Below are 24,234 nucleotides of genomic sequence, written 5' to 3'. Positions count from 1 at the left end.
CGCACTATTTAAAGTGTTTCCTATCTCTAGTAGCACAAAATCATAATTCAGTGAGAAAGTAAATGTATTTGATCTTTGGCGCCACCCAGTGGTAAACAGCAGGTACTTTGATCCTTTCGTTTGCAAGGAGTGTAAGTGATGTTCACCCACAGTGAGTGAATGTGAGTGAAATGAGTGAATTATGAATGAAAGGAAATGGACAACAGAGGCAACGTAATAATTTATTATGTCAGTAAGGAACCGTCACCATCGATTACAAGGTTTACCCAAATATACAAATACCCAGAGGGGTCATATAAAAACATCGAACACATAAAAACGTAGTGTAATCAGAAGTTGGTCAAGTTAAATAAACCTGGAAAGAGATGATGTCTTGATAAAGTGCGCTGAGTGGAAAACTGTAACAGACAATGTTCAAATATAGAAACACGACATGAAGTCATCACTGAGAGACATTTACAGGCTCGAACCTGAGAGGTAACTATTAGAAGTCAAAGTAGAAATAAGCAGCATTTATTTAAGACACGTACAGTTTTTTCCTCACAATCCCGCAAGTTTCACCCTGAAACACACAAAAAGTATAAAAGACCCAAAGAAGAAAAACATATTTCGGTTTAATCTACAAAAGTGTTTCATTATCTGCAGCCTTGACTTTCATTTGGTAGGAAGTCAGCTGCTGCTTTATCTGCACATGTCGGGTAATGTTGAAATAACTAAAGCTGCAAAGACCTGCTGTGGTTGTTTTTTTTTTTAGAGATATGTTTCGCCTGTCATTCGCCCTGTCTTTATGCACTTTCTGGTTTCCTTCTAATTTTCTTTCCTATTGAATCGAACTTAGTGTCAAATTGGACTTTTGCATGATGCGTATGGGAGCACTCCAGTTGGATGAGCTGTCGTGACATTAAAAGCAGCTCAGAGCTCCACAGGAAGCCTCACAATGACTAAATCACGACCATCATGTGTGTTTGAGGAGGACAGTATTGAAAACGTTCAGTCTCGCCCACCAGGTTCAGGATTCAAGACTTCTGCTCGGCTTTTTCTGTCACTCAGGATTCGATTCATTCTGATGAAATCTGCTGGTTTTCCGTGGCTCCCTGGTCCCGTCGGTCTAAATGTAGAGTCCGTCGTCCAGCAGAGCGCTGGAGCGAGGTCGGGATCCTCGCCGACTGTGGTGATGCTCTCTGTCTCCGTCGCTTCCTCTCCGATGACTCCCTCCGTGCTCTCTCCTCCTCTCCGTCTCTCCCTCCTTCTCTCCCTCCTCACCTCCTGCTGTCTCGTACTCCCTCCTGCTCCCCCCCCTCTCGCTGTGGTGACTCCTCGTCGAGTCCTGCCTACTGCCCCCCCTCTCCCTCTCTGAGCGCTCCCTCCTTGACCCTGAGGTTTCGTGACCTCGATGCGACTCCGTCCGCCCGTGATCTGCTCCCTTCGTCTCGGCTCTCCAGTCCTTCACCCCTCGTTCCTCCTCTGCTCTCCTCCTCCAGCTCTCCGTCCTGTCGTCGTCTCGATCTGTGTGACGGCTCCGTCTGTGCTCCTCATGTCTGCCTCCGCTCTCCTCCTCCCTGTCACTCCTGCTACTGTGCCTCCTCGTGCTCCTGCTTTCTGTCTCTCTCTCGGCATGAACTGATTTCCATTCAGGCTTCACCCCTCCTTCATCCTCCCTGCTGCTCCTCCTCCTCACGCTCTCGGTCTCAGGTTTGACCCACTCACTGTAAGCTTTAGTGCTCCTCTCATTTGGTCTCAACTCTTCTCTGCTCCTCACTTCATGTCTCAGTCCGGCTGTCGTTTTATTTATCACAGTATCATTCACTGTCTCTCTTTCACGCTCATGTTTTCCAGCTGTTATCCAGTTCTCCGTTTCTTTCTTCCTTTTGCTTCCTTTCTGAACTTGTTCCTTTGAAGGTTCCTCTTTGCTTTTCTTCTGCTCTTCTTCGTCAGTCTCAGACTTGGACTCCGAGCTGCCCTCTCCTTTGTCTGACTTTTCTTCCTTGTCCTTCTTTTCATCCTGCACTTCTTTCTCTTTCTTCTCATTAGCTTTCATAATCTCCATCTCTTTCTTCTTCTGCTGCTCCTCTTCAATCTTCTTGTCCAGTTTCTCCTCCAGGAGGTCCAGCTCCTGCTCCAGCTCGGCCAGCTTTTTCGGATCGGACTCCAACTCGTCGTCGACCTCCACCTCCACCTCCTCGAACTCTTCATATTCCTCCACTTCGATGCCGTCCATGGTCTTCTGCAGCTGGGTCTTTACCTTATTCAGCTCCAGCAGGCCGTCTTGGAGGTCTTTGCAGACGTCTCTTATCTTGGAGGCAAACTTGGTTTTGGCTCCCTTGCGCAACTTGTGGGAGTCTTTGGCGAGGAAGAAGATATCCAGAGCCAAGAAGAGCGCCGACATCACACCCGTGGTGACGCTGATGGCCTGGGCAGCTTTGGCGACGCCACCTGCTGCACCCAAAACCTGCACGGTGCTGATGAGCTTGTCGGTGTTGATCATCAGGGCTTTTCCGGCGCGGCCTCCCTCCTTCATCACGTGCTTGAGGTTGTGGTTCATGGCCTTGCTGGCTGCACTTTGAGAGTATTTTTCAAAATCCCACTCCTGCAGGGTGTCCATACCTTCCTACATCAAGCAGACACAAGAAAGGAGGGTCAGCATGAACTTACAATAAAGCTGTGGATAAAAGAAGAGTAATTATAACCAGACATTTTCTCACCTGCACGAACTCCAAACACTCTCTGATATCTTTGATTTCGTCCTGGTATTCCTGGATCATCTTCTCCAGCTTCTTTCGGTCCATGTTGGAGTGAACCGTGTCGGTGATGTTGGCTGTGGCCGATGCGATGCTGCCGGCCGTCGCCACGCCGATCCCCACCGCTGTGACGATGATGGAGGCACCGAAAGTGAAAGGCGCCAGAATGAGGCCGGTGATGGTGGTAATGCTGCCGGCAACGCTGGCCACGCCTCCACCCACCGCCGCTGTCGTCGTCTTCTTGTGGAAGTGATCGGCAGCGTCAGCCAGCGCTAAAAGCTCCAGGATGCGATGCTGCAGGGACGCCCCGTGCTGGTTGAAGAGATGCACGAAAACACGGGCAGCCATGTAGACACGGTCCGCTGCTTGCTCCATCGCTCTGGAGAGACCGACAGAAGAAAAACAACAATGAATGGTCATAAAATGAATAGGAAAATTACTCAATTTAAAAGAAGAAAAACAACTTACATTTCTTCATCTCCTGTCCCAAAATTGGAGGTCTCGTTCCACTCGGTCCAACCTGGCAACCCGCAGCACAAACATCGACAGTTTAGTGTGTGTGAGAGCAAAGACTAACATAAAAACTAATGGGAGAGCAAAACTAATTTCTTTAAAGTGAACATTTACACTAACCTTTGACAGAGTTCCACCAGTCCATCAGTTCACTATTTTCCTGAAGAAAAAAAAAAAAGAGACAAAAAAAAAAAAAGAGGTTCACAAAACCAAGACTTATCTCTGGAATATGATTGTGCAGAATAGGCCCACCTGCTCAGCCTGGAGCCGAGCCTCATCGGTGGGATAATCTGCCATCTCCACCGGCTCCACCTCCACCTCCACCGGGTTCTCCTGGAAAACAAACCACAGCGCAGCGTCAACCGCCTGTGAACTTCTATAAAGTCAACATACCATGGAAAGAGAAACATTTCCAAGTAAAGAATGATTGAAGGTGTAGCATGTCCTCGTGACTGATATGTTCATTCTATTCCTATTATTATCTATTCATTTTGTTTTGATTGTTGTTGGTGCTTCATTTGTATTGCTCCTGCTCTCCTCATGCTGACCTGCCCTGGATTCATCTCCTGCAGCTCGACAGCCTCCTCAAGAACGGGCATCTTGTCTGAACTCTGTGAACGAAAAACTATTAAAATAGAAAAGCCACGACTCATAGAAAGTTTGTTTCAGTGCAATCAGAGTCAAGCAAAAGTGAAGAAAAAGTATCGATACCTGTGAAGTCAAATTAAATTTGGGCATTCGTGGAAGAGTTTTCTTGACTCGGAAAGACACAACCTGAAAAAGAAAAAACCCCAGCAGGAACTCATGTGAGAATATGATGCGATATTTAAGTGAAACTAAGACTTAATAATATGTCCTGATTTGTGTTGCAACGTGAACCACGTCTCACCCGCTGTTTCTTCTTTATTGTGCGCTTGCGCCTCAGCCCACCTCCTGTCGGCGGCGCCATGTCTTCACCTGCCTGCAGAACAAGACGGGGAAACGGTTTGTTCAAACTTTCTCTGCATGTTGATGTCCAAGTTGAATCCCTCTCGGCACGGATCAGACCATTCATACCTGCTGCTCCTCGTTTTTGGGCGTCCTCCTGAACATACCAGCAAAACCACCTTTTTTCTCCTGTCACAGAAAAAAACAGCACAAAGAATTTATTCATCACCCGTGTGGAGGTATAGACGTGAATTAAACACGCTCACGGTGTGAAACGCTCCGTAAAACTGACCTTTGTGCCTGCAGACTCAAGATTTTCATTACTAGCTGATAATTCATCTCGAGCTGAAGGATCATCCTAATGAATGAATGGATAAATGAACAGGTAAGTACTCATAGTGTTCAGTGAAGTAAAAGTAAAAACTCGGGGTAGGTAAATGTGCATTTCAACATGTTATGATTATTGGTAATGTAATACTATGTTGGTACAATTTAAAAAGGCATATTTCATCTTGTACTGTAGTTTAAAGTCAGAAACTAAATGATTCTCTGAATAACAAACAGACATATTAAACCGGCAGTTCTAGTTTGTTAGTAACTCTCAGCGATCGGTTACATCTCACCTCTCCGGCGTCGGTCAGGCTGTCCACACTGGCCGAACGCTTCGAGTCACTCAGAGGATCCTGGGACAGAAAACAAGTTTCAGTGTCTCTCCTCGCTGCAGTCGTACTTTTCAGACACATTTTGTTGCCAAGTTCATTCTGTTGTCTCTCGAGTTCATTTTCAAACTCAATCGTAAACAAGATGCAAAACACAGAAGTTTAAAAGTATGTGACGAAGTGGAAAAATGCATAGAAAGGCAAGTAAACGGATGAAGTGGTTGCTGAGTGCGATACGTCAGTTTCGCGTGTGGAACGCAAAATACCCGGCCACCAAAGGAACGTTTTTGATCACCTGCGCGGTAGTCGATCGTTTAGCTGGTTTGGGAGACTTTTTGAAGATCCCTGCAAGTCCTCCAGACTTCTCCTAAAACGTATGGAAACAATGATGAACCGTCGGAGGACAGAGATGACAGAGAGGACAATTAATCAACAACACCTGTACCTTTGCTGGGGCTCCTTCGGAAAGGTTTTCGTAGCTGGCAGATAATTTCTTCTCCTCGCCTGATTCCTGAGCACACAACAGAAGAGAAGACGGAAAAGATGTGGAGGCAAATATCACCGAGGTAAACATGCTGCACTGTGAAGTTCAAGTCATCACCGCACCTCATCTGCTGGCTTTTGAGTTTTCTTAAACATCCCACTGAAGATATTCTTCTCCTGAAATCAAACAACGGACACAGATAAAGAAACATGTTTGGAAAAAACGATTATATGAGCCTAATTTCAGATCATTACCTTGGGGGTGTTGCTTTCAAACAAATTCTCAGTGCTTGCTGAGAGCTCCTTCTGAGAGTCTTTGTCCTATATGATAAATAATAAACAAACAGTAATTCACAGTGTCAAACAGCAGCTGTCTCAGATAGTGACGCTCCATCTGTTAATGTCACCGAGGAAAGACAGGAACTGCCAAAAAGCACAGAAATAGAGCTTTTTGCCCATAAACAAGTCATTAGAGTGGCCCAGAGGACGAAACGCTGAATCATTTCTCTACAATTCTAAAGTGATGAAATAAAAATCCAGTCAATCCAGTAGTAAAGATTTAAAGAGTGACCAGTCTCACCTCCGCAGCCGCCTCATCTCCAGATGCTTTGGGTGTTTTCTTGCGGAGTCCACTGAACAGGCCTCCGCTCTCCTGAAGGAAAGAAGGAAATGAGAAAGTGCATGAAACACCATGAATTGTACATTATAAAGAAGAAGGTTTTAGAATTTAGTCTGTTTGTTTCATTTGGTTTTTCTGTCCTTCGGTGTCATGTAAGGTGAATTTAAATGACTGTAATATTTCATATTTTTAGAGGTTTGGTTGGTCTGTTAGTATCAATCTCTACTGAGTACTCCAGTTTTAAAGTAAAAGTACAATCGAAATGTACCCATGTACGTAAGTGGAAAGAAAATTTAAACTTCAATGACACACACACACACACACACACACACACACACACACACACACACACACACACACACACACACACACACACACACACACACACACACACACACACACACACACACACACACACACACACACACACACACACACACACACACACACACACACACACACACACACACACACACACACACACACACACACACACACACACACACACACACACACACACACACACACACACACACACACCTCTACTGACCTCATCAAACAGATCAAACTCGATGCTGGCCGATTTCTTCAACATTTCTGCCAGTCCTCCTTTTTTCTCCTTAAACAAACACACACGTTTGTTATTATTCGGCAGTTTCTCAGGTGTTCATTCAAGGATGAAACGGCTAAAATCAGGTACACAAACAGCTGTAAATGTAACGAAACGTTCACCATCCTAATGTGTAATTGCAGCCTTATAAATGCAACATAAAATACAGTTTTTGTACGCGTTTCAAAACTCAACTTTAGAGGCCGAGTTGGCGTCATTTTAAAGGTTAAACCTGTTTTGCGGCTTTGGGTAAATTTGCAGATCGAAGGGTTGGATCTTGAACTAAACGCCGAGCACTGGGTGAAGTAGTGACATTTACTCACAGATCTCGTCACACACACACTGTTTATTAAAACAACACAATGCGAGGCGTGACAATAACTTCCCAGCTCATGTCACGTCGTCCAATCTCATCTCTACGATCTGGTTTCGGTTCAGTGATACGAGACAAAAGCAGCTGCAGTCAGCGGAGGGAGGTACCTTTGAGACGGTTTGGTCGGTCAGATTCTCAGAGCTTCCTGACAACAGATTTTCAGTGGAATCTGACTCCTAAATTCAAACACAGAAAACAGTAAAAAAAAAAAAAAAAAAAAAAGTAAATAAAAATAGGGCATGTTTTTAAAACTAGAAACTCTTTACACATCCAATGGAGCCATTTTACCATCTCTGCTTGTTTCTGCGGCCTCTTGAATATGTTAGTGAAGATGTGTTTCTCCTAACAGACAAAGTGGTGTCAGTCAATGCTCCCTCTGCATCCAATATAAAAACTGTAAGCGTTCGTTATGTCACACTCACTTTGCTGGTGTTCTCAGACAGGTCTTCGTTACTGGCTGACCGTTCTTTCTGACTCTCTCCATCCTGAAACAAAAAGTATGGTGTTTTGTTGTTGTTCCAACATGTCCAAAATAAACTTTTCAAATCAAATCGATATTCCCACCAATACCTCGTCGGATTGAGCGGCTTCTGCAGGTTTGTGAGGCTTCTTGAATAATCCACTAAATATTCCTCCTTTTTCCTGAAACACACATGTGGAGAGTGCAGTCGGTGTTCATTTTCAGTGTTTGACAACAGGAAATCAGAGCTGGACGTTACAGAAAGATGATTTCATCCTTGTTTTTTTATCAACTAAGTAAGAAAGTGATGCATTGTGTTGTCAACATTAAAATCAGCGCAAATAACTGAACAGGAAGGGAAATAAAGAGCGAGAAAGAAGAGTCACAATAGTGTCTCTGAATAAGAAACTTTTCATTTTGAGAGCCACAGAAGAAAAGTCAGACACAAACGCCTGCTATCAGGACTTAATACCGTCGAACTGGAGGTCAACATTTTACATCTCCGCAAGATAGGAAAAATAAAAATGAGTCACCTTGTTGTCAGTCAGGCCCTCAGTGCTCCCTTCATCATCCTGGGACTTTCTCTCCTGAGAAAAGATGAGGTCAGTCATGAGCTTGAATCCACAATTTGGAATCAGTTCATTGCTTAAATATAAGTGACTGGGTAATAATCAGGATGAAATGCTTCATTCTGTAAAGCAGCTGAAATGACTAGGATGAGGATGTTTAAAACTAAACTAAAGCTATTTTCCATTTCTATGCTGCTTGGTGGCAAGAGCGTACAAAGTCACACAAACGTTCAACTGATAATAAAAGCTCAACATTAAACATAAACTAAGAAAAAGTGTTTCGATTCGGAGCCAAACTGACCTTTGAGTTGGCAGCGTCAGACAGGCTGTCGGTGCTACCCGAAATGTCTTCACGGGTCGAGGAATTCTGAAACAAAAACACAAATTGTATTTGCGAAATTGTCTTTTATCAAGTTTGGTTATGATAATAAGTGAGTTGACAAGGGTGGAGGATCTTTTTTTTTTATGGTTTCATAATCTACAGAACCTACTAATTTAGTCTATTCCGCAATAAATCTCAACTAAGAGCAAAACGATGTGCTGTGTATCCTGACAAGTGATTTAAAGCAGTATCATTCGGGTTTTGTGAGGTTTCAAAGGTTTCCAACAATCACAAAAGAGGAAATACATCAAACAAGACATTTCGTTCTTCCCTCCTGGTTGCTGTTGCATTCAGTCACTACAGGAAGTTCATTAAACAGTTTTTATTTCCTTTCGTGTTGTTTCCAAAGACGACCATTCAGAGCAGTTTGGGTCATAGCTTTAGTTTCAACATATATCCTGGTGAGAAGTGCAGGTGAAAACTATGATGAATAACTAATGATACTAGGATTTGTCTTTGTTCGCATCATTATAACACACACCCCTAATAAATATCTAAATGAAAATATTTCTGGTATTCAGAATGATTTTAACATTTTCATTTCTATGTGTTTTAGACCTTTTGGTATTTTATAGACGTCTCCTTTGGTGTGAATAAAAAGTGTTATTCATTTAAAAAGAAAAAAAAAAAGTGTGGTCGAGCTGGGATGCACAGCACAACTCAATGAAAACTCAATGAAACGCCACTTGTAGGAACCAACATGTCCCTTAAATGAATTTAAGGGACAAACTAGAATTATTTTTTATAAAACAATAAAAACATGTTTTTTATTCTGTGAATTAAGCCTGGTCTGGTCGGTTTTAGGTTCCAAGGTTAAATAACTACTTGTGATAAATAAACTGTACCTCTCCCGCTGTTTTTGGAGTCTTTCGGAGGAGTCCGCTGAACAACCCGCCTTTCTCCTACAGAGGAAAGAAAAAAAGAAAATCATGGTCTTGGTGGCAGAATTATCAGGGAAGTTAATCTTCCGCCTTCGTTCCTACAGCAATTTTAATCCACGCGTTTCTTGTGGTGGCTCATGACGTTTCACATGGCGTGCACGAAGCATCTATTAGTTGTAACGAGAGACGAACCTTGTTCTCCAAGCTGTCGGTGCTGGCCGAGAGCTCACCATGCAGCCGCTCTGTACCCTGAAAATAACAACAAAAGACTTATTGAACATGTGGGCGCGTAAACACTGATGGCAGGTACAACCAGGTCGAGGAAATCAGAGAAATGTGTTGCCCTGTGTAACAGTGTTATTACAGGCGCCAAAGACATATTATTGTCGTCATTTATATTAAACTTAAAGCGTAAGAAGTGACATTTCAATTTTTAATACATTACCTCCGGTAGTCGGGGGCCCTCGGATGGTTTTGGCGATTTCTTAAACATTCCACTGAAAACACCGCCTTTCTCCTGATACACAAAGAAATAAAGTGCTTTTCTCAGATATGTTGGTTCTAGTCATTCTTCAGATGTTTGATTTGGCTTCAGAGAAATAAAACTGAAATACATGAAGTCCCCCCAAGTTCTGTGAAAAATGTAAAGTACTCTCACTTTGCTGTTCTCAGACAGACTGTCGTTGCTGGCCGACTTCTCAGCCTGCAGGGACTCTTTCTCCTAAAACACAACCAACAAAAGTGATCAAAAATTACATTTACCTCGATTTATCAACACATACTTTGTAGTCCCAGTAGGGGAAGTCTGACGCTACAGATAAATGGCTGCTTCATGAGTGACACTAAAACCCTACTGATTGTAGACAACTGTTTAAAATCCCAATAGCATGTTTGATCAGTAATAAAAATCATCTTCTTCCTTTATTGTAGCAGAAACAACAAGAAAACTGCTGAATAAAGTGAGTATCACTGAGTTTTAGAGGTTAAAAAAACTACTTAATTTATATACTCTGAAACAAGCCAAAAAACTTGTGTTTTGAAGTTACATTTTACAGTAAAGAAACTACATTGACTTGGGGAAATAAATACTGTACAGTGTGAGCCATGACAAGACTGTCTTTTGACTGCACTTCAGTCTTTGTTTGCAGACTGCAGTTTGCAGTTTGCAGTTTAGAAAGTTGACACTTCTGCACGAGTGCCTGTCAGTGTTAAAAAAAAAAAAAAAGACATCCGGCTTCGAAAGGAAGGAAATGCAGATAATCCATCACAGTGACAAACAAAAAAAACGTTGGACACAAAAGAAAAGCAATAAACATGTGAAACATCCACAGTGTCAACTGCTTCAATGTGTAAACAGGAAAACTGAAGTTGTTTCTTTAAGCACCTCTGCAAATGTCCCGCAGCTTTTCTTTCACATACGTTTCCACTCATGCTCGTCTCGCCTCTCTAAAACCTTTTCTTTGCTTTGGTGCTTTCTTTGTGGTTCGTCTTCACAAGAGCATAACATTCTCTACATATTGTGTTTAATTGTGTGTTGGATTAAGAACATACTATCAAGTGAAAAGCGTAAAGCATTTTCTAATCGTGATCGTTATGGAATCCAATTTATCATAGAGGAAAAAAACAAACAAAAAAAAACAACTGACAGGCCACGTCAAGCATGAACTGATGGAGACACTTCCAATACATGGACATATGACCAAACTGATTCCATTTGTTTTGAGAAATAAAATAAGAATTTTGTTTTTCATGAATTACAAGGTAAAGTTAAAAATGTAGTAATGCTTTACTGAATTAAATTATCAGACAAGTTACATTTTCAAACAACTGTTTGAAAGAAGGTCCATCTTTAACAAGCAGCGGCTCCGAGAAAGCAAATTTGTAGCAAGAAAACGGAACATAATCTAATTTAATGTTGTGATCGCCGTCATTATATTTATATTCAAATATCGTCTGTTCTCACTTCTTAAAGCAAACAGTTAAATGTAAACAATGGATTCATCTGGGCCCAAAAAAATCTTCGATTCGTGAAGTTTGCAACAGAGCGTGTCGATTAGTTGTGATGCGTGGAGATGTGTGATAGAGCGTGACAGCATTCCTAATGTATTCTTGAAGGTGAGGGTCCGTGACAGCACAAGCTTACCTAAATTTGACCTTCTCTTCACAGCATCCTCCTCCTCTCTACACAACTCTACGGCATAGAGCCCAACTATGCATGCGAGCACAAACTTCCTCTGGATGTGGATACTTGATGACCCGCCACAGTTTCGTGCTATTAATTGTAACGCATGGTAACAGGTCGCGACCGTTCGTGACGCCTCTGCCCTGAATCATAACATTTTGGTCCACTTCGTGATCCGTGGACACGAATGGAGATTCGTGCCTCGTCGTCCTGCGTAAACGCAGCTTACCAGAAACTAAACCGACGCACATTTGCATTTTATTTTTCTTCTTGTGATTCATTACCTGTGGAGGAGTCGCCTCTCCAGGAGTCTTTGCTGGTTTGCGTCGCATTCCACTGAAAAAACCCTTTTCCTGGTGAAATCAGACAAATGATGTTGTGCCGACCATACTCATTACATTTACTCTGTAGGAATTTCCAACAAATGCACTAAACGAACACATTCGAACCTTTTGCAGATTTTCATTGAGACTGCCTTTGCTACCAGAGAGCTCTCCATGCAGAGACTCTTCATCCTGAAACACAAAACAACCAGGTTCACTTTATGTTTGCACAAAATCTTTACGTCTGCGCATAGACTCAGCGTGTTTTACGTGATTCTTACTCGCCTGATCGGTTTCGGAAGCTTCTGCTGGTTTCTTCTTGAACATCCCACTGAATATTCCTCCTTTATCCTGAAATACAGACACAGTGCAGGGACCAGTTCGAAAGGTGTAATTTCGGCCACGCTGAGGTCAACGACAGGTCACCTCACTGTAATTCTGTGTTTACATTGTAATTACAGATAATGTTATCGTTACTCCTGCTATTTTAACACAAAGCAGCTCACCTTGTTGCCGTTTTCAGACAGACTGTCACTGCTGGCAGACAGCTCACTGGGAACACTCAGATTATCCTGAAATAATCAAAAAAAAAGAAAAAAAAGAAATAGAAAAGCAGAATTCAACAACAATCATCAAACTATTAAACATATTTTAGATGAGCTATATCCTGCGATCAATAGGTCAAAAGACTTTGTGTTGTTGGAAATGACAGCTCACCTGTGCCGTGACGTCATCCGCTGCCGGCTTGTTGGACTTTTTAAGTAGGCCAGAGAAGAAGCCTCCTTTTTCCTGTAAAGAAATAGTTTTATTTAAACAGAACACATAAACAACAATTAACTATAACAATAGCCTGGGTGGTTATCATAATTTACTTTTCTGCGTTTCAGTAGCCTGTAATGCCTGACATTCAGCTCGTGACTAATCAGCTCAGGATTCTGTTAAAATAATAATAATTGATAGAAAAGTTGTTAAGTCAGATCAGGTTTTTTTTCTTTTCGTTCAGTTTTCATTAGTATGAGGGGTAGTAATAGTGTTGAAGACAACACAATGTCCTGCTACTTTCTGTAGATCAAATTTGTAAAGCTGTAGAATTGTACTTTATAAAAATTTTTCTTTGTTTGATTGTTTATACCTTGTGCAGCAAAAAGCAATAAAAACTGATTTGAATACCTAAATGTCGGTCTTTCTGGATATTTGTCGTCATTCATTTTAAAGGTTGGTGGTTTCATCAAAAATAATAACTGAACAAAACAAACAGATCAGAGGTTTTGATGTGAGGAAGAGTCACTTATTGTGAACAACCATTTCGATCCACATGCAAAAGTCCTTGCACTTCTGCTGCCATTTAGACGCTTCAGTCTTCATATATAGTTCACAGATGCCTTAAGTGTTTCCACTCAACTTGTTTCTTTCATCAAGACTCCTTCTGAGATTTAAAAGATAAAAATAATTTCTCAGATTTTTCCAGCTGCTGTGCATGAAGCTCTCATTCGACCCAGGGGAGGTCCCACCTCACTTCACGTAAACCTTCTTCGCCTGACGTCATCTGCATGGAATTTCTTTTTGTAGTTTATTTTACTCGCTCCAAGTCAGGATGAGGCTTACATGTCCGTGTTCCTTTTTCTTCTCTTCGTCTGTATCGTCGCTGTCGCTGTCTGCTTTGCTGATCTGCTCACAAACAGATCCAGGAGTGAAAAATCAAGCCCACATTATAAAAATACAAGCGCAGGCTGAATAAAGCTGCAGGAGAGTTGAGGTTACCGACAGGGCCGTAGACAAGGATTTATCTTTGGGTGTTTTGCGAAACATTCCGGTGAGAAGACCTCCTTTGTCCTGAAGAAATGGAAAAAAGTGAAATATTTTCCCATCTTTGGCTTTAAGCGACGTTTCTATATCGCAGCATAAAGAAAGTAATCCCATTCCCAAAGTAAATACTTCCCCCCGTTATTTTCTTCCAGGTTTAGACGAACGACATCATTTTCAAATTTTCGTTGAAACACCAAAGTTTAAAATGCAGTGGTCTCTGTGCACCTGTTTGGTTTCTGCATTTCTTTCTTGCTTGTTTTTTTCTGCAGACTGCTGCTTCTCTGCACATCCTTCCTCTGCACCGGGTTCTGGACTTGGATCTCTGCTCGCCTGAAAAGTAAAAATCATTATTAATCTGCTGAACTCTTTATTCTGAACTAAATTAAAAGAGCCATAAGTGTCTCGATTATTTGGTTCTGAGTGGATGTCAACCTCAAGTCTGTGTATTCCCATGAGAAACACGTTTCAGACAAATGCAGGTCTCAAACCTGCGTTCTACTTTTGAATTCATGTTTTTTTCTTAAATTCATCATTCGATTCCATTGCTTTACATCATAAAGCTGTATTTAGAGTGTATTACCCATGAAGAATTTCCATCACTTGATTTGTGAGGCTTTTTAAGGATGCCAGAGAAGAAGCCTCCTTTTTCCTGGGAAGAAAAATGTTTCTAATAATTATAGCAGAAATAGGGACATATTTTCACAGCATAACGCCTCGTTTTGGCCCAAAATGTGAGATCTGCTGAACCGTTACGTGTTTGGGGGACAATGTGTCGTCGCTTTTTCCTGAAAGCCTTAAAAATCTGTTATGTTATGACACCGACGATACACTAACAAAAAACTATAGAATGATTTTGTTTGTAAAAGCAGAAGCAGAACTTTGATGCACTATTGTTGAAATGTACCTGTTTGGGTTCTGCATTCTTTTCGAGGAGGTTTTTCTCTGCAGATTGTTCCTTTTCTGAGGCGGCTTCCTCTGTCTGGGGATCAGAACTCTGGTCTCTGCTGGTCTGAGAGAGGAAACAACAACAAGATCATTGATTCCTAAAAACTCTCAAACAGGAAGAGAATCTGATGTTGGACCTACGTATTTGAAACTTTAAAATCAGTTTACACACCAACAAACATTAAAAAAAAACAAGACCAGGTCCACATTTTATTAGAGCAATCATTTTTTGAATCATATTTGTTTTTAAAACAGAAATGAAACACTTTGAACAACAATACTTTATGGTAAAGTCTCTTGTAGCGTGCAGGACCATACAGTAATCACTTTCCAGCCTGTCACCACACTGAATGAGCTCTGTATTATATGATTTACCATTAACTATGTGACACTGAAAGACCTTAGTTAAGGACAATCTTAGTCGTGAACGTTTTCCTGTTTTTTATATCTACTGATCCCAATCAGGTTATAATAACACACGATTGCAAACTCCATCCATCCATCCATCCATCCATCCATCCATCCATCCTGTTTCCCATTGCATTGCATGTTACATCTCTTATCTTGGATACGTTTGGAAACAAAAAATTAATAAATCCTGAAACGTTCCATAATCAGAATTTAATAGAAACTTATGTTGAATTTAAACAAACATGTCCAGTTACCGCCACCATAGAAATTGTAGTAAACAGAAGAAAACTGAAGCAAAGCAGCCGCCACCAGCAGAAAACACCAACACTGACGGTGCTTCATACCTTTGGGGTTGACTTGAATTGTAACCCCTTCATTACTCCCTTCAGACCGCCCTGCCAATCACAATTACATCTTACAATCCGGACCCATAGGAACACAAATGTATCCCTAAGAGCACACACATGGCATCCCATGTAAATCTATGAGGAAGGATGTGGCGTCCAGCATTTTGGTCTCCGCAACCCAACAGACACACCCAATCCCAACCACACATACCGGTTTGCTGCTTGTAGCCTGTTTGACCTGGACTTCATCAGGATTTTCCTTGTCAGCGTTTGGACTGAGGTAAGCCTGCACAGAGCAAATATCAGGACAAAGAACTCCACCAAGAAAGAAACCGTTTACCTACAGTGCTGAGCAGAAAGCCTCTAACACATCATAGATCAATGACTATTTTAGGACTTTGCCACAAAAATCTTTGTTTACTCTTTGACTAAGTTACAACAGTGACCAAGTCAGGAACAGCAGCTTCAGTCTGCTGACACACTCCGACTGTATTTCCTCGTGCATCAGCGTACACACCCACACACACCTGTCTGCCATCCAGAACCAGTTCAGCAGAGACAACAGTAGCTCTTTTCTCTTTCTAAACAGCCTTTCTACACAGAGAGGCATCTTGGTGTTCAGGAAACTACAGTCTGGGATTTCTGGATTGACTAACTCATCATTCGAGTACTTCAATACTCACTTTGAAGCTGAGCAAGACAGTTGTCTGGAGTATGAGTACGAGTGCATTGATGTCCCAGCTTGCCTTAAATTCTTTATAAAGGTTTACAAGAAATTATCCAAAAAAGTAAGAAGTGGAGTTCAAACAACTTTAGAAGTGAATGTAATGTAAATGTGTTGAAGACAAATGACAAAGCAAAACCTTAAGTGATCGGGCCTCCCCACTTAACATTCACTTTTAAAGTAAATGTTTAATTGGCACGGCTTCTGCAATGCTTTCATGATCCCAAGGAATGGTGGCAACAGACCAGTTTATTGTGAAATCACACAGGAAGCTGGATATTGACCACAATTTGCTAATTTACATGAAACAAAGTAAACAGCCTGTAATCAGCCGAGCAGCAATCTCTCATACAGAAAGTGTTCTGTACAGTTGGCTATCTAAGGCCCCACGTACAGTAAAACCATTGAAGGGAATACGCATCGTTTTTGCATTTTTAGTTTATGAAAAGTTTCACACATCGCAGAAACATTGAAAATTATGTAGTTTTCATTTTGGGCCACGAGTATGTGCTGTTATGAGTTGTTGTAATGAAACCACACACACACTCGCACAGAGAGCAATACGCTATAAACATTGGCGAGTACATGGACACTCGTGTGGACAGACGACGAAGCTGGATTGCTATTCTGGATGAATGTCAACTATAAAACTACCAAAAATATATGGACGAGGAGTCGTGACACTCTGGAGGCAAACGTTGTTCTTATTGTCCAGCCACTCGCACATGTGCAGAACAACTATTGACTGTGGCAGTGGTGCACAAGCACAGTAGCGGCCTTTTAGAAAAGTTTTGTTTTCCCCCCCGTTTCCATGGAGACTGAGTGTTTTGGAAACGTTCCACCTTGGCAGCCATTTTCAAAAACTTCTAAATTTCTTCACTTCAAAACACTGTCATGTAAACGGAGCCTAATTAGATAGATTTTAACCACTGTGCAATAGAATTATTTAGTATTATATAATATAGAGTGTTATATTCATACTTCATATTTCTTATTGTCAATGAACAAAAACAGCCTATATGCATGCTTGCAGAATCCTCACCAGAAACAGTAAGACGGACTCAACCGTAAGGTCATGTCAGCCATGTGGAAACTTTAATAAATAGGATTATGCAATGCTTTCGAGCCTTTCAGCAGGCTGTGTAACTTCTGCAATTCTTACTGTGAATGTAGGCGCTTTCCCTTTTTGGTTCCGCTGAAACATCCCAGGCACTCCTCGCTGATGACTCTACATGTCACGTGAGAAGACAGAGGAGAACGCTGTTTGTATTCCATAAAGACCACATAGAAACTGGGAGTTCAAAGTTGCAGCTCCAGTACCGATTTGAAATCCGCTTCATCTCTGGGATTGTTGGCTTGAGCGGACTTCTGAGAAAGAAGAGGAAGGGGCTGACTCGACTGGTAACGAAGGCACGTGGGGAGAAAGGTGTGCAGCTGTGTGTGTGTGTGTGTACCTGTGTGCCCCCAACCTCTGCCCTCGTGTGCTGGCTGTACACAGCGGTGGAGTTCATTTCCTGCACAAAAACACCCACAAAGGAACAAAAACAAAAGATTTATGAAACAGGGAAGAAGCGTGACACTCAGAGTCGCTCTGCTCTCACACTATGCAACCAAACGCCACACGAGTCTGATTAATAACAATTTCTAAAAAAAATATAATAATAAACCAAACAGATCTTTTGTTTGATCTCAATAAAGACACTTTTGGGGGTGGGGGGTGGGGGGGGTCTACCTTTTCGCTGGGCCTGGGTGGAATCACTGGCGTTTCAGACGATTTCTCTTGTTGCCTCACATTCCCATTTGGTTGCTACGCCAAAAAAAATTCAAAATCAACTTAAGCATCATAAAGAACTTTGCAAAAAAATTGAAAATACAAATGAAACACTTAATAATACCACATCGAATACTGCCGCCAGTCGTTTCACTCTGTGCTGCGTGTGACCCAGCTCCTGCACGGATAAACACACAGAGAGAAAGTTGATTTATATCATTTTTTTCCCTACTGAATTCCTCTCCTCCTACGTATCGACACTGTGAGAGAACGCGACTACCTGGAGACGCAAAATTGCAAGAACACATGAAGGATTATTTATATAGCACCTGGTACAAAAAAAACAAACAAACTAACAGACGTACAATTAGATAAAAGCCAGAATCAAAAAGTCGGTTAAACATGTCGATTAAATCCTCAACTACCGTGGAAGATCACTGCAGAATTTTGGGGGAAACAACCTCAGAAACACAATCTTCTGTGATTTTTACGAGGGGCCTTGTGAGCTGCGCGGGGAAATTGGAAACCTCTGTGAATGTTTTGAGATATTTTGACAACTTCTATTCGGAGGCCACAGATAGGACCTGAAAACCTCACAAAACTGTATAAAAAAAAGAAAAGAATGAAGAACACTTATTCTGGCACAAAGTTGTGATGGAAATACATCAAATGGCTTCAATGAGACAATATTTTTGATTTCAAAAAGGAAAAATTGTTTCCATGAAGGAATTATGATTTCTACACCTTGGTCGTGTTTGATGATGACTTTTCTTGACTTATATCGGCGTTGGTATCGGTATTCTTCTGTCGCTCTGACAGTTAGCAGACTTAATGTTAACTCACTACACTTGCTGCATTAAAAAAAACAACATGTGTTTGACAAATAAATGACACCCTCTCATACAACTCAGAGAGACACTGCTGCCGCTATAATCAGCAGAGCCTTGACTCTTTGGATCTTGGTGGTCATGACAAAGATGTGGACTCACAGCGTCCGTCGGCCGCGGAGGCGCCACAGGAGCTGGTTTCTCCGGTCTCTCATATCTTTCCATCTGTAAACAGAGTTTTGTCATCACTCGGACATTCTGAAGACGTTGGTTAAAACCAACTTATTGACCTCAGCGAGGCTGTAGTTACTGAAAGGATTGGGTTTGATACTCGACCTCTGGAGGCTTTGGAGGAGCTGTGTTCTGTGAAGAGACATTGTGAGAACTGGATGAGATTTAATTCGTCCGTGTAAATTTATATTCGATCATTCTCAGTTCATCAGAATCACACTTATTGATAGTAAGAACTACACAGAAGCATTAAGGCCATTTTAAACGCATTTTAAATGTTTTCTTTGATTTTACTGACGTAGAAATCAAGGAAACAGGACGTGGTTTATGGTCGTATGTTTTCAGGTTTTCTAACAGTGAAATAGAACTATAAGAGTACATAGAGTATCAGGTAAGTACATGAATGGAGGAACTAGGATGGAAAATTATTAAAGAAAGAAATATTCAAGTGTCTATCCAGCTCCCACAGCAAGTCAATGAATCATAGACCAGTTTTTACATCAGATCTCCTTCCTGCTGCAGTCAGGATTCGAACCCAAGCCCCCACCAGGCGGGACATAATAAAAACAAATGGTGCAACAGCATCTTCAGTTCTTGCACGGATGCGTGTGTGATGTCAATTCAATAAAGCAGGAACATGTGAAACATGCAGAGCTGGATCAGAAAGACTGACTGGTGCATATCATTGTTTTCCCTGCAGATGATTTCTTAATGATGAGATTTTTGTGAGCATTATATCTGTGGGTTTTTTGAGTGTGTGTGTGTGTGTGTGTGTGTGTGTGTGTGTGTGTGTGTGTGTGTGTGTGTGTGTGTGTGTGTGTGTGTGTGTGTGTGTGTGTGTGTGTGTGTGTGTGTGTGTGTGTGTGTGTGTGTGTGTGTGTGTGTGTGTGTGTGTGTGTGTGTGTGTGTGTGTGTGTGTGTGTGTGTGTGTGTGTGTGTGTGTGTGTGTGTGTGTGTGTGTGTGTGTGTGTGTGTAATTTTCTCACCGGCCTTGGTTTTGGCTTCTTTCTGGCTTCTGGTTTCATCATGCACGCCTCCATCCTGCCTGCCGCAGCAACACAGAGGGATTAAAGTTTACACATCACGCACGGTGCTCGAACCCCATCAATTAAAACAAACCATATGCAACCAAGTGTGACTGATGAATTAAAAAGTTCTTCTTTAAGCCGGATCTTTATCTACTTTGTTCTGGATCAGGAGCTCGCCACAGCCGTGTGACCATTGATACAGTTTTAAACAGGACCAGTCTCAGTTTTGTGATCATTTTTTTTATTTCGCTGGATTGTTTTGAACCATTTCACCACTTTGCTGTAACATTTAGCAGCCATTTTTTAAAATTTCCTAAAAATGAAATATTTCAACTATCTTAATCTCGCACTAGTGTCTTTCAGGGGTGCTCTGTTAGATGTATGTATGCGTCTGGTGTTTATCAGTGATGGAGACAGACACTGATACCTATTAATAAATTGTTTCAAATAAAATAAAATAAATATATACATAAAAAATTTATCTGTAATTTTTAAGAAGAGATTGAGGCCCATTTGAAAAGAAGAAGTATTCATTTCAAACAGTAGATGATTTAATAATTTCCTCCCAGGGATTATTAAAGTATTCTTACTCTGAAATAAGTGTATTTTGGTTAGTTTTACACTACTTTGCAAGAAATCTGACTGAATTAATGACACGTACTTGTTTGTCTTACCCTGATTTAAAGTCTCCTTCTTGAAAAGTTTTATTTTAAACATAATTGAGTGCTTCATACAAGAATAACAATCACTGGGCAAAATAGAAAAGGATATTTATGTCAGCGATGTCGTATTAAATCATTTTATTTGTTTAAGAAAATCTGAAGAATCCCTTTTTAGACCAAGTGGATATATGTATTCAGCTTCAAGTCAACATAACTAAAGTTAGATATTGTATTTGCAGGAGTGACCAGTGAGATCTGTAAAGAAAGATGTTTCTGAATTTGTGATAAATGGATATATGTTGACTTTGTGCAAGGATAAACAATCCTCTGTCAATTACTTGACTCAAAAACAGGGATTTGTGTATGTGGGGAAAAAAAAGCCCAAATTTCACAATGTTTTCCACTAGAAGACCTGCAGATCAACCTTCTTTTTTTTATATACGAGAAAATATTGAATTAGTTCTTAGTGAGGAATATTTAATTTGACACTTAAATATCTACAGTGACTTTAATCACCATGACAAGATGAAAATAAAATACAGTGAGTTCTGTTCAAGATCCCAGCTATTGTAAAAGTCACGTTTTGAGTGTAAATACAGTAAATAAAACATTTCAGTCACTTCTGTTTAGCTTCCAGGCTAAAACAGTTTAGCTCGCTTGCTCGCGCTCGTAAGGATAATATCAAGAAGAGACGTAAAACAAGTGACTTCAAACCGCTAAAAACAAGAAAGATATAAGCCCAGCCGTGAGTAAATTGAGGAAACGTTTACTTACTATCTATGTGAAGACGTATTGAAAGCGCTGAGCCTCCTGCTTTAAGAGGAGAAAGATAAAACGGAGCGGAGCTGGCGGCTCCTTCACTGTCAACACATTCCCAGGAGTTTTAAAACTTCACCACACCCTCACTAACATCTGCACCACGACGCCTTCACGAGCCCCGCAACAGCTCGGAAATCTGAACTTCACAGCAGCCGCGGTGTCCTCCCATTCGTACTGGACTTGTTTTGGGGGGAAAAAAAGAATTGTTTTTGGGAAAAAGAACGTGTTTTTAAAATGAAAACTCGAATATTATTAACAACGTATTTAAACCATATTATCAAAATAAGGTTTAGAAAATAAAAAAGATCGATCTATATTTTCTAGACAATCACTTATATATTCTAGTGCACAGCTGTTTTTCTTTTTCTTGTTCTACAACTTAAAAATGAGCATCCTTAACTCTCAGTTATGTTCACATATTGTTAGTAATGCACATAACTGAAATATTTATGCATTCAGTCAAGTAAAATATATTGTTTTGACGACAGTGCGGTAGTGGTTAGGGTGCTTGCCTCACAACAATAAGGCAGTGGGTTCACAATCATATTGGGCCTTTTTGGGTTTCCTCTGGGTGCTCTGGTTTCCTCCCATTGTCCAAAAACATACAGATTAATTGGTAGGCCCTAAATTGTCCCTCGGTGTGAATGTGTGTGTGTGGTTGTCTGTCTCTGTGTGTTTGCTCTCTGATGGACTGGAAATCAGTCCAGAGTGTATCCTGCCCTCTCCCATCGCAAGCTGGGATTGGCTCCAGTGCCCTGCGACCTGTCACAGGATAATGCGGCACAGAAGATAGATGCAGTCTATTCATCTTTTGGTTGCCTATATTTCACATGTATTTTTTTTCCCCCCAGCGTATATCCTCACTCTTTGTTTTTTAAAAGATTGTTTGCTGTGGTGATTATTTGTAGTGTTTCAAAAGCACAAGCATATTTACCCCTCCATTTTGGCAAATGCATAGTCTTTAGTTTTAATAGAAACTTTAATGCGGGTGGTAAGACATCCATCTTGGAGTAAACGATTTAGGATTAATGAAATCAGATAATTTACTAGAATTAAAAAGTAGGCTAAAAATCAACACTCGTAACTTGATTTCTGTATAGAAAGCAGATGTTACAAAATAATTCTCTTTAAACTGCAGAATGAGTAACAAACAAAGACAAAATCTCTAAAACCATCATGGTGACACTGCAATAATATGTAAAATGCTAAGTCATAAAACAGACATTGCTGTCTGGTTTAGTTGCTGATTTTGCTCCACCTTTACTTATCAAACCTCAATGATCTTTATCTCGACCTGCCTTTCATTGCCTTACATGTTTTTCCAGTGAGTTTACGTCCGCATTAGGTAATACACAGATTTCCGACACCACATAAAGGCAACGTCGCTCACCAGTGGAACGAAGCATCTTAAAACAGGGAAAACACGTCCTGACAGCAACCTGAGAGACCAATCCTCTCAATTAAACTCTGTTACACAATCAGGAGGGTCATTGCACCATGAAATACACTGGTCGCCAAATGTCCATCCATGTCTCACCTTGACTAATAGCAGAAGATGGAGGGGAGGATAGGAGCAGACACCCTTTTGTCTCCCTTCAGGTTTCTGTGTGAACTCACCTGGGAGAGGGCGTGGCCAATATGAGGGTTTACCTGTGTGACTCTGACTCACCAGTTTCACAAGAATCATGTGAATACACCTCAAACATGACGAGAGTCGCTCCAGAAATAGATACCTCCACACACAAAGAAACGTAGCAGGAGAAGAAAAACAGTCATGTAAATAGAAACCATAACAGTGACTGGAGGTGAATCATGGTGGATGGTTTTCTTTAGTTTTTTTTAATCATACATTATTCTAATCAATCAATCTTCTGTTCAATCACTGCGTCATCCTGTTCAGGGTCATAGGGCAATGGATGCAAATTCAGAGTACACCCTGTGCATGTCTATATATAATTTCACACTTCTTAAATCATTCAAGTTGCATTTCAACCCTTTAAAATCTTGACCCAGACTCTCTACACGAGAGACTAACTCCCTGAACCACACAAAAACGCTCAAAACAAAAACCAGGCTACTTTGAGCAATACCTGGAATTCTTAAATGTTTTGAAATTCTATTAGATTTAGATTTTTAATCCAAATCTGTACTCTGTAATGGAGATGCAGATTTTGAACTTGATTAAATTATTTCATCTCATCGTGGCTCTTTTTTATGTATGTAATTTTTTTAAATTGACATTGAGCTCTTTAAAGAATGCATGGGATAATGTTTTGACTTTAAAAAGAAGACACAAATCCTTCAAACAAGTAACAACCTTTTATTTCAGACTGTTTAAAATAGCTGGACTGATCAAACCACACCTTGAATCTTTAAAACAGAATTACAAATTTTCTATTTGACCCACTCCAATTAAACTACTCTAAAGTAACTAAACCTAAACTAGTTTCAAGCTATTTACCCATGGACTCTTCAAACTGAACCGAGACTTTGTAAACTGACCTCATATTTGGAAAACAACATTAATTTTGTTTCACATGAATCTCATAACCTAGACCATTTCTAAATTGTAGGATACAACTATCATTTGATTATAAGCTATTAAGATAGAAAAAATACAAAAATATAAAACAAGCTTTTTTGGTAACAGCTGAAAGTCTTATTTTTCCACACCTTTACTGGTTTTACTTCATGTCTGACTGCAGTGACATCGAGACACTGAAGGTGTGGTTGACACACTGACATCACTACTGAGTGCAGCCTTTCGTCGGCAGGTGACATTCTGTTTATTGGCGTTTGCATATTTATGAATGACCTCTTCTGCTGTGTGTCACATAAACGAAACAACACGTGTCACGATAGAGCAGTGAACGACATGCACAATCTTGGATGAAAATGGCGACCATAAAAAAAAAAAGGTAGCCCATCCTGCTGCACTCCATTC

At 40.8% G+C, this 24,234-nt stretch overlaps 1 protein-coding gene across 3 annotated transcripts; it reads right to left on the bottom strand.

Annotated features, from left to right (window-relative positions):
• Positions 1-209: 209 nt before the first annotated feature.
• On the bottom strand, positions 210-22,900 carry LOC308110624 (uncharacterized protein). Of its 3 annotated transcripts, none has more exons than XM_080465037.1 (48): positions 22,828-22,900; positions 19,768-19,826; positions 18,887-18,913; positions 18,713-18,775; positions 17,848-17,901; positions 17,685-17,759; positions 17,407-17,466; positions 17,273-17,320; positions 17,115-17,180; positions 15,440-15,514; positions 15,226-15,276; positions 14,430-14,534; positions 14,106-14,174; positions 13,751-13,855; positions 13,481-13,552; positions 13,325-13,387; positions 12,437-12,508; positions 12,226-12,291; positions 12,005-12,070; positions 11,846-11,911; positions 11,681-11,749; positions 9,873-9,935; positions 9,660-9,731; positions 9,407-9,463; positions 9,179-9,235; positions 8,253-8,318; positions 7,916-7,969; positions 7,493-7,564; positions 7,345-7,407; positions 7,211-7,264; positions 7,030-7,098; positions 6,490-6,558; positions 5,901-5,972; positions 5,576-5,641; positions 5,444-5,497; positions 5,283-5,348; positions 5,133-5,204; positions 4,802-4,861; positions 4,471-4,536; positions 4,308-4,367; positions 4,141-4,212; positions 3,963-4,025; positions 3,800-3,862; positions 3,504-3,584; positions 3,372-3,411; positions 3,207-3,258; positions 2,703-3,117; positions 210-2,608 (listed from the first exon to the last, which is right to left on the bottom strand). In XM_080465037.1, the coding sequence occupies exons 2-48, from the start codon at positions 19,819-19,821 to the stop codon at positions 1,109-1,111; spliced, it is 4,824 nt and encodes a 1,607-aa protein (XP_080321163.1). In that variant the 5' UTR covers positions 19,822-19,826; positions 22,828-22,900; the 3' UTR covers positions 210-1,108. The 3 variants fall into 3 exon arrangements, with proteins under 3 accessions (XP_080321163.1, XP_080321162.1, XP_080321164.1); XM_080465036.1 differs by lacking the exon at positions 22,828-22,900 and adding an exon at positions 21,246-21,408; XM_080465038.1 differs by lacking the exon at positions 22,828-22,900 and having other exon boundaries at positions 18,887-18,935; positions 19,768-19,813.
• Between the last annotated feature and the right edge of the window lie 1,334 nt (positions 22,901-24,234).

Source organism: Lipophrys pholis, assembly GCF_963383615.2.
Source record: "Lipophrys pholis genome assembly, chromosome: 1".
Classification (NCBI taxonomy): domain Eukaryota; kingdom Metazoa; phylum Chordata; class Actinopteri; order Blenniiformes; family Blenniidae; genus Lipophrys; species Lipophrys pholis.
Note: the sequence above shows the minus strand (reverse complement) of the source record. Positions and strands in the feature narration are given on the sequence as shown.

Excerpts from the sequence above, each read along its gene's own strand:
- LOC308110624 (XM_080465037.1), bottom strand. The coding sequence starts at position 19,821 with ATGGAGGCGTGCATGATGAAACCAGAAGCCAGAAAGAAGCCAAAACCA. Across the intron at positions 7,099-7,210 it reads CGCAGAAACAAGCAGAGATG|GAGTCAGATTCCACTGAAAA; the intron begins GTAAAATGGCTC and ends GTTTGAATTTAG. Across the intron at positions 5,205-5,282 it reads CCGAAGGAGCCCCAGCAAAG|GAGAAGTCTGGAGGACTTGC; the intron begins GTACAGGTGTTG and ends CATACGTTTTAG.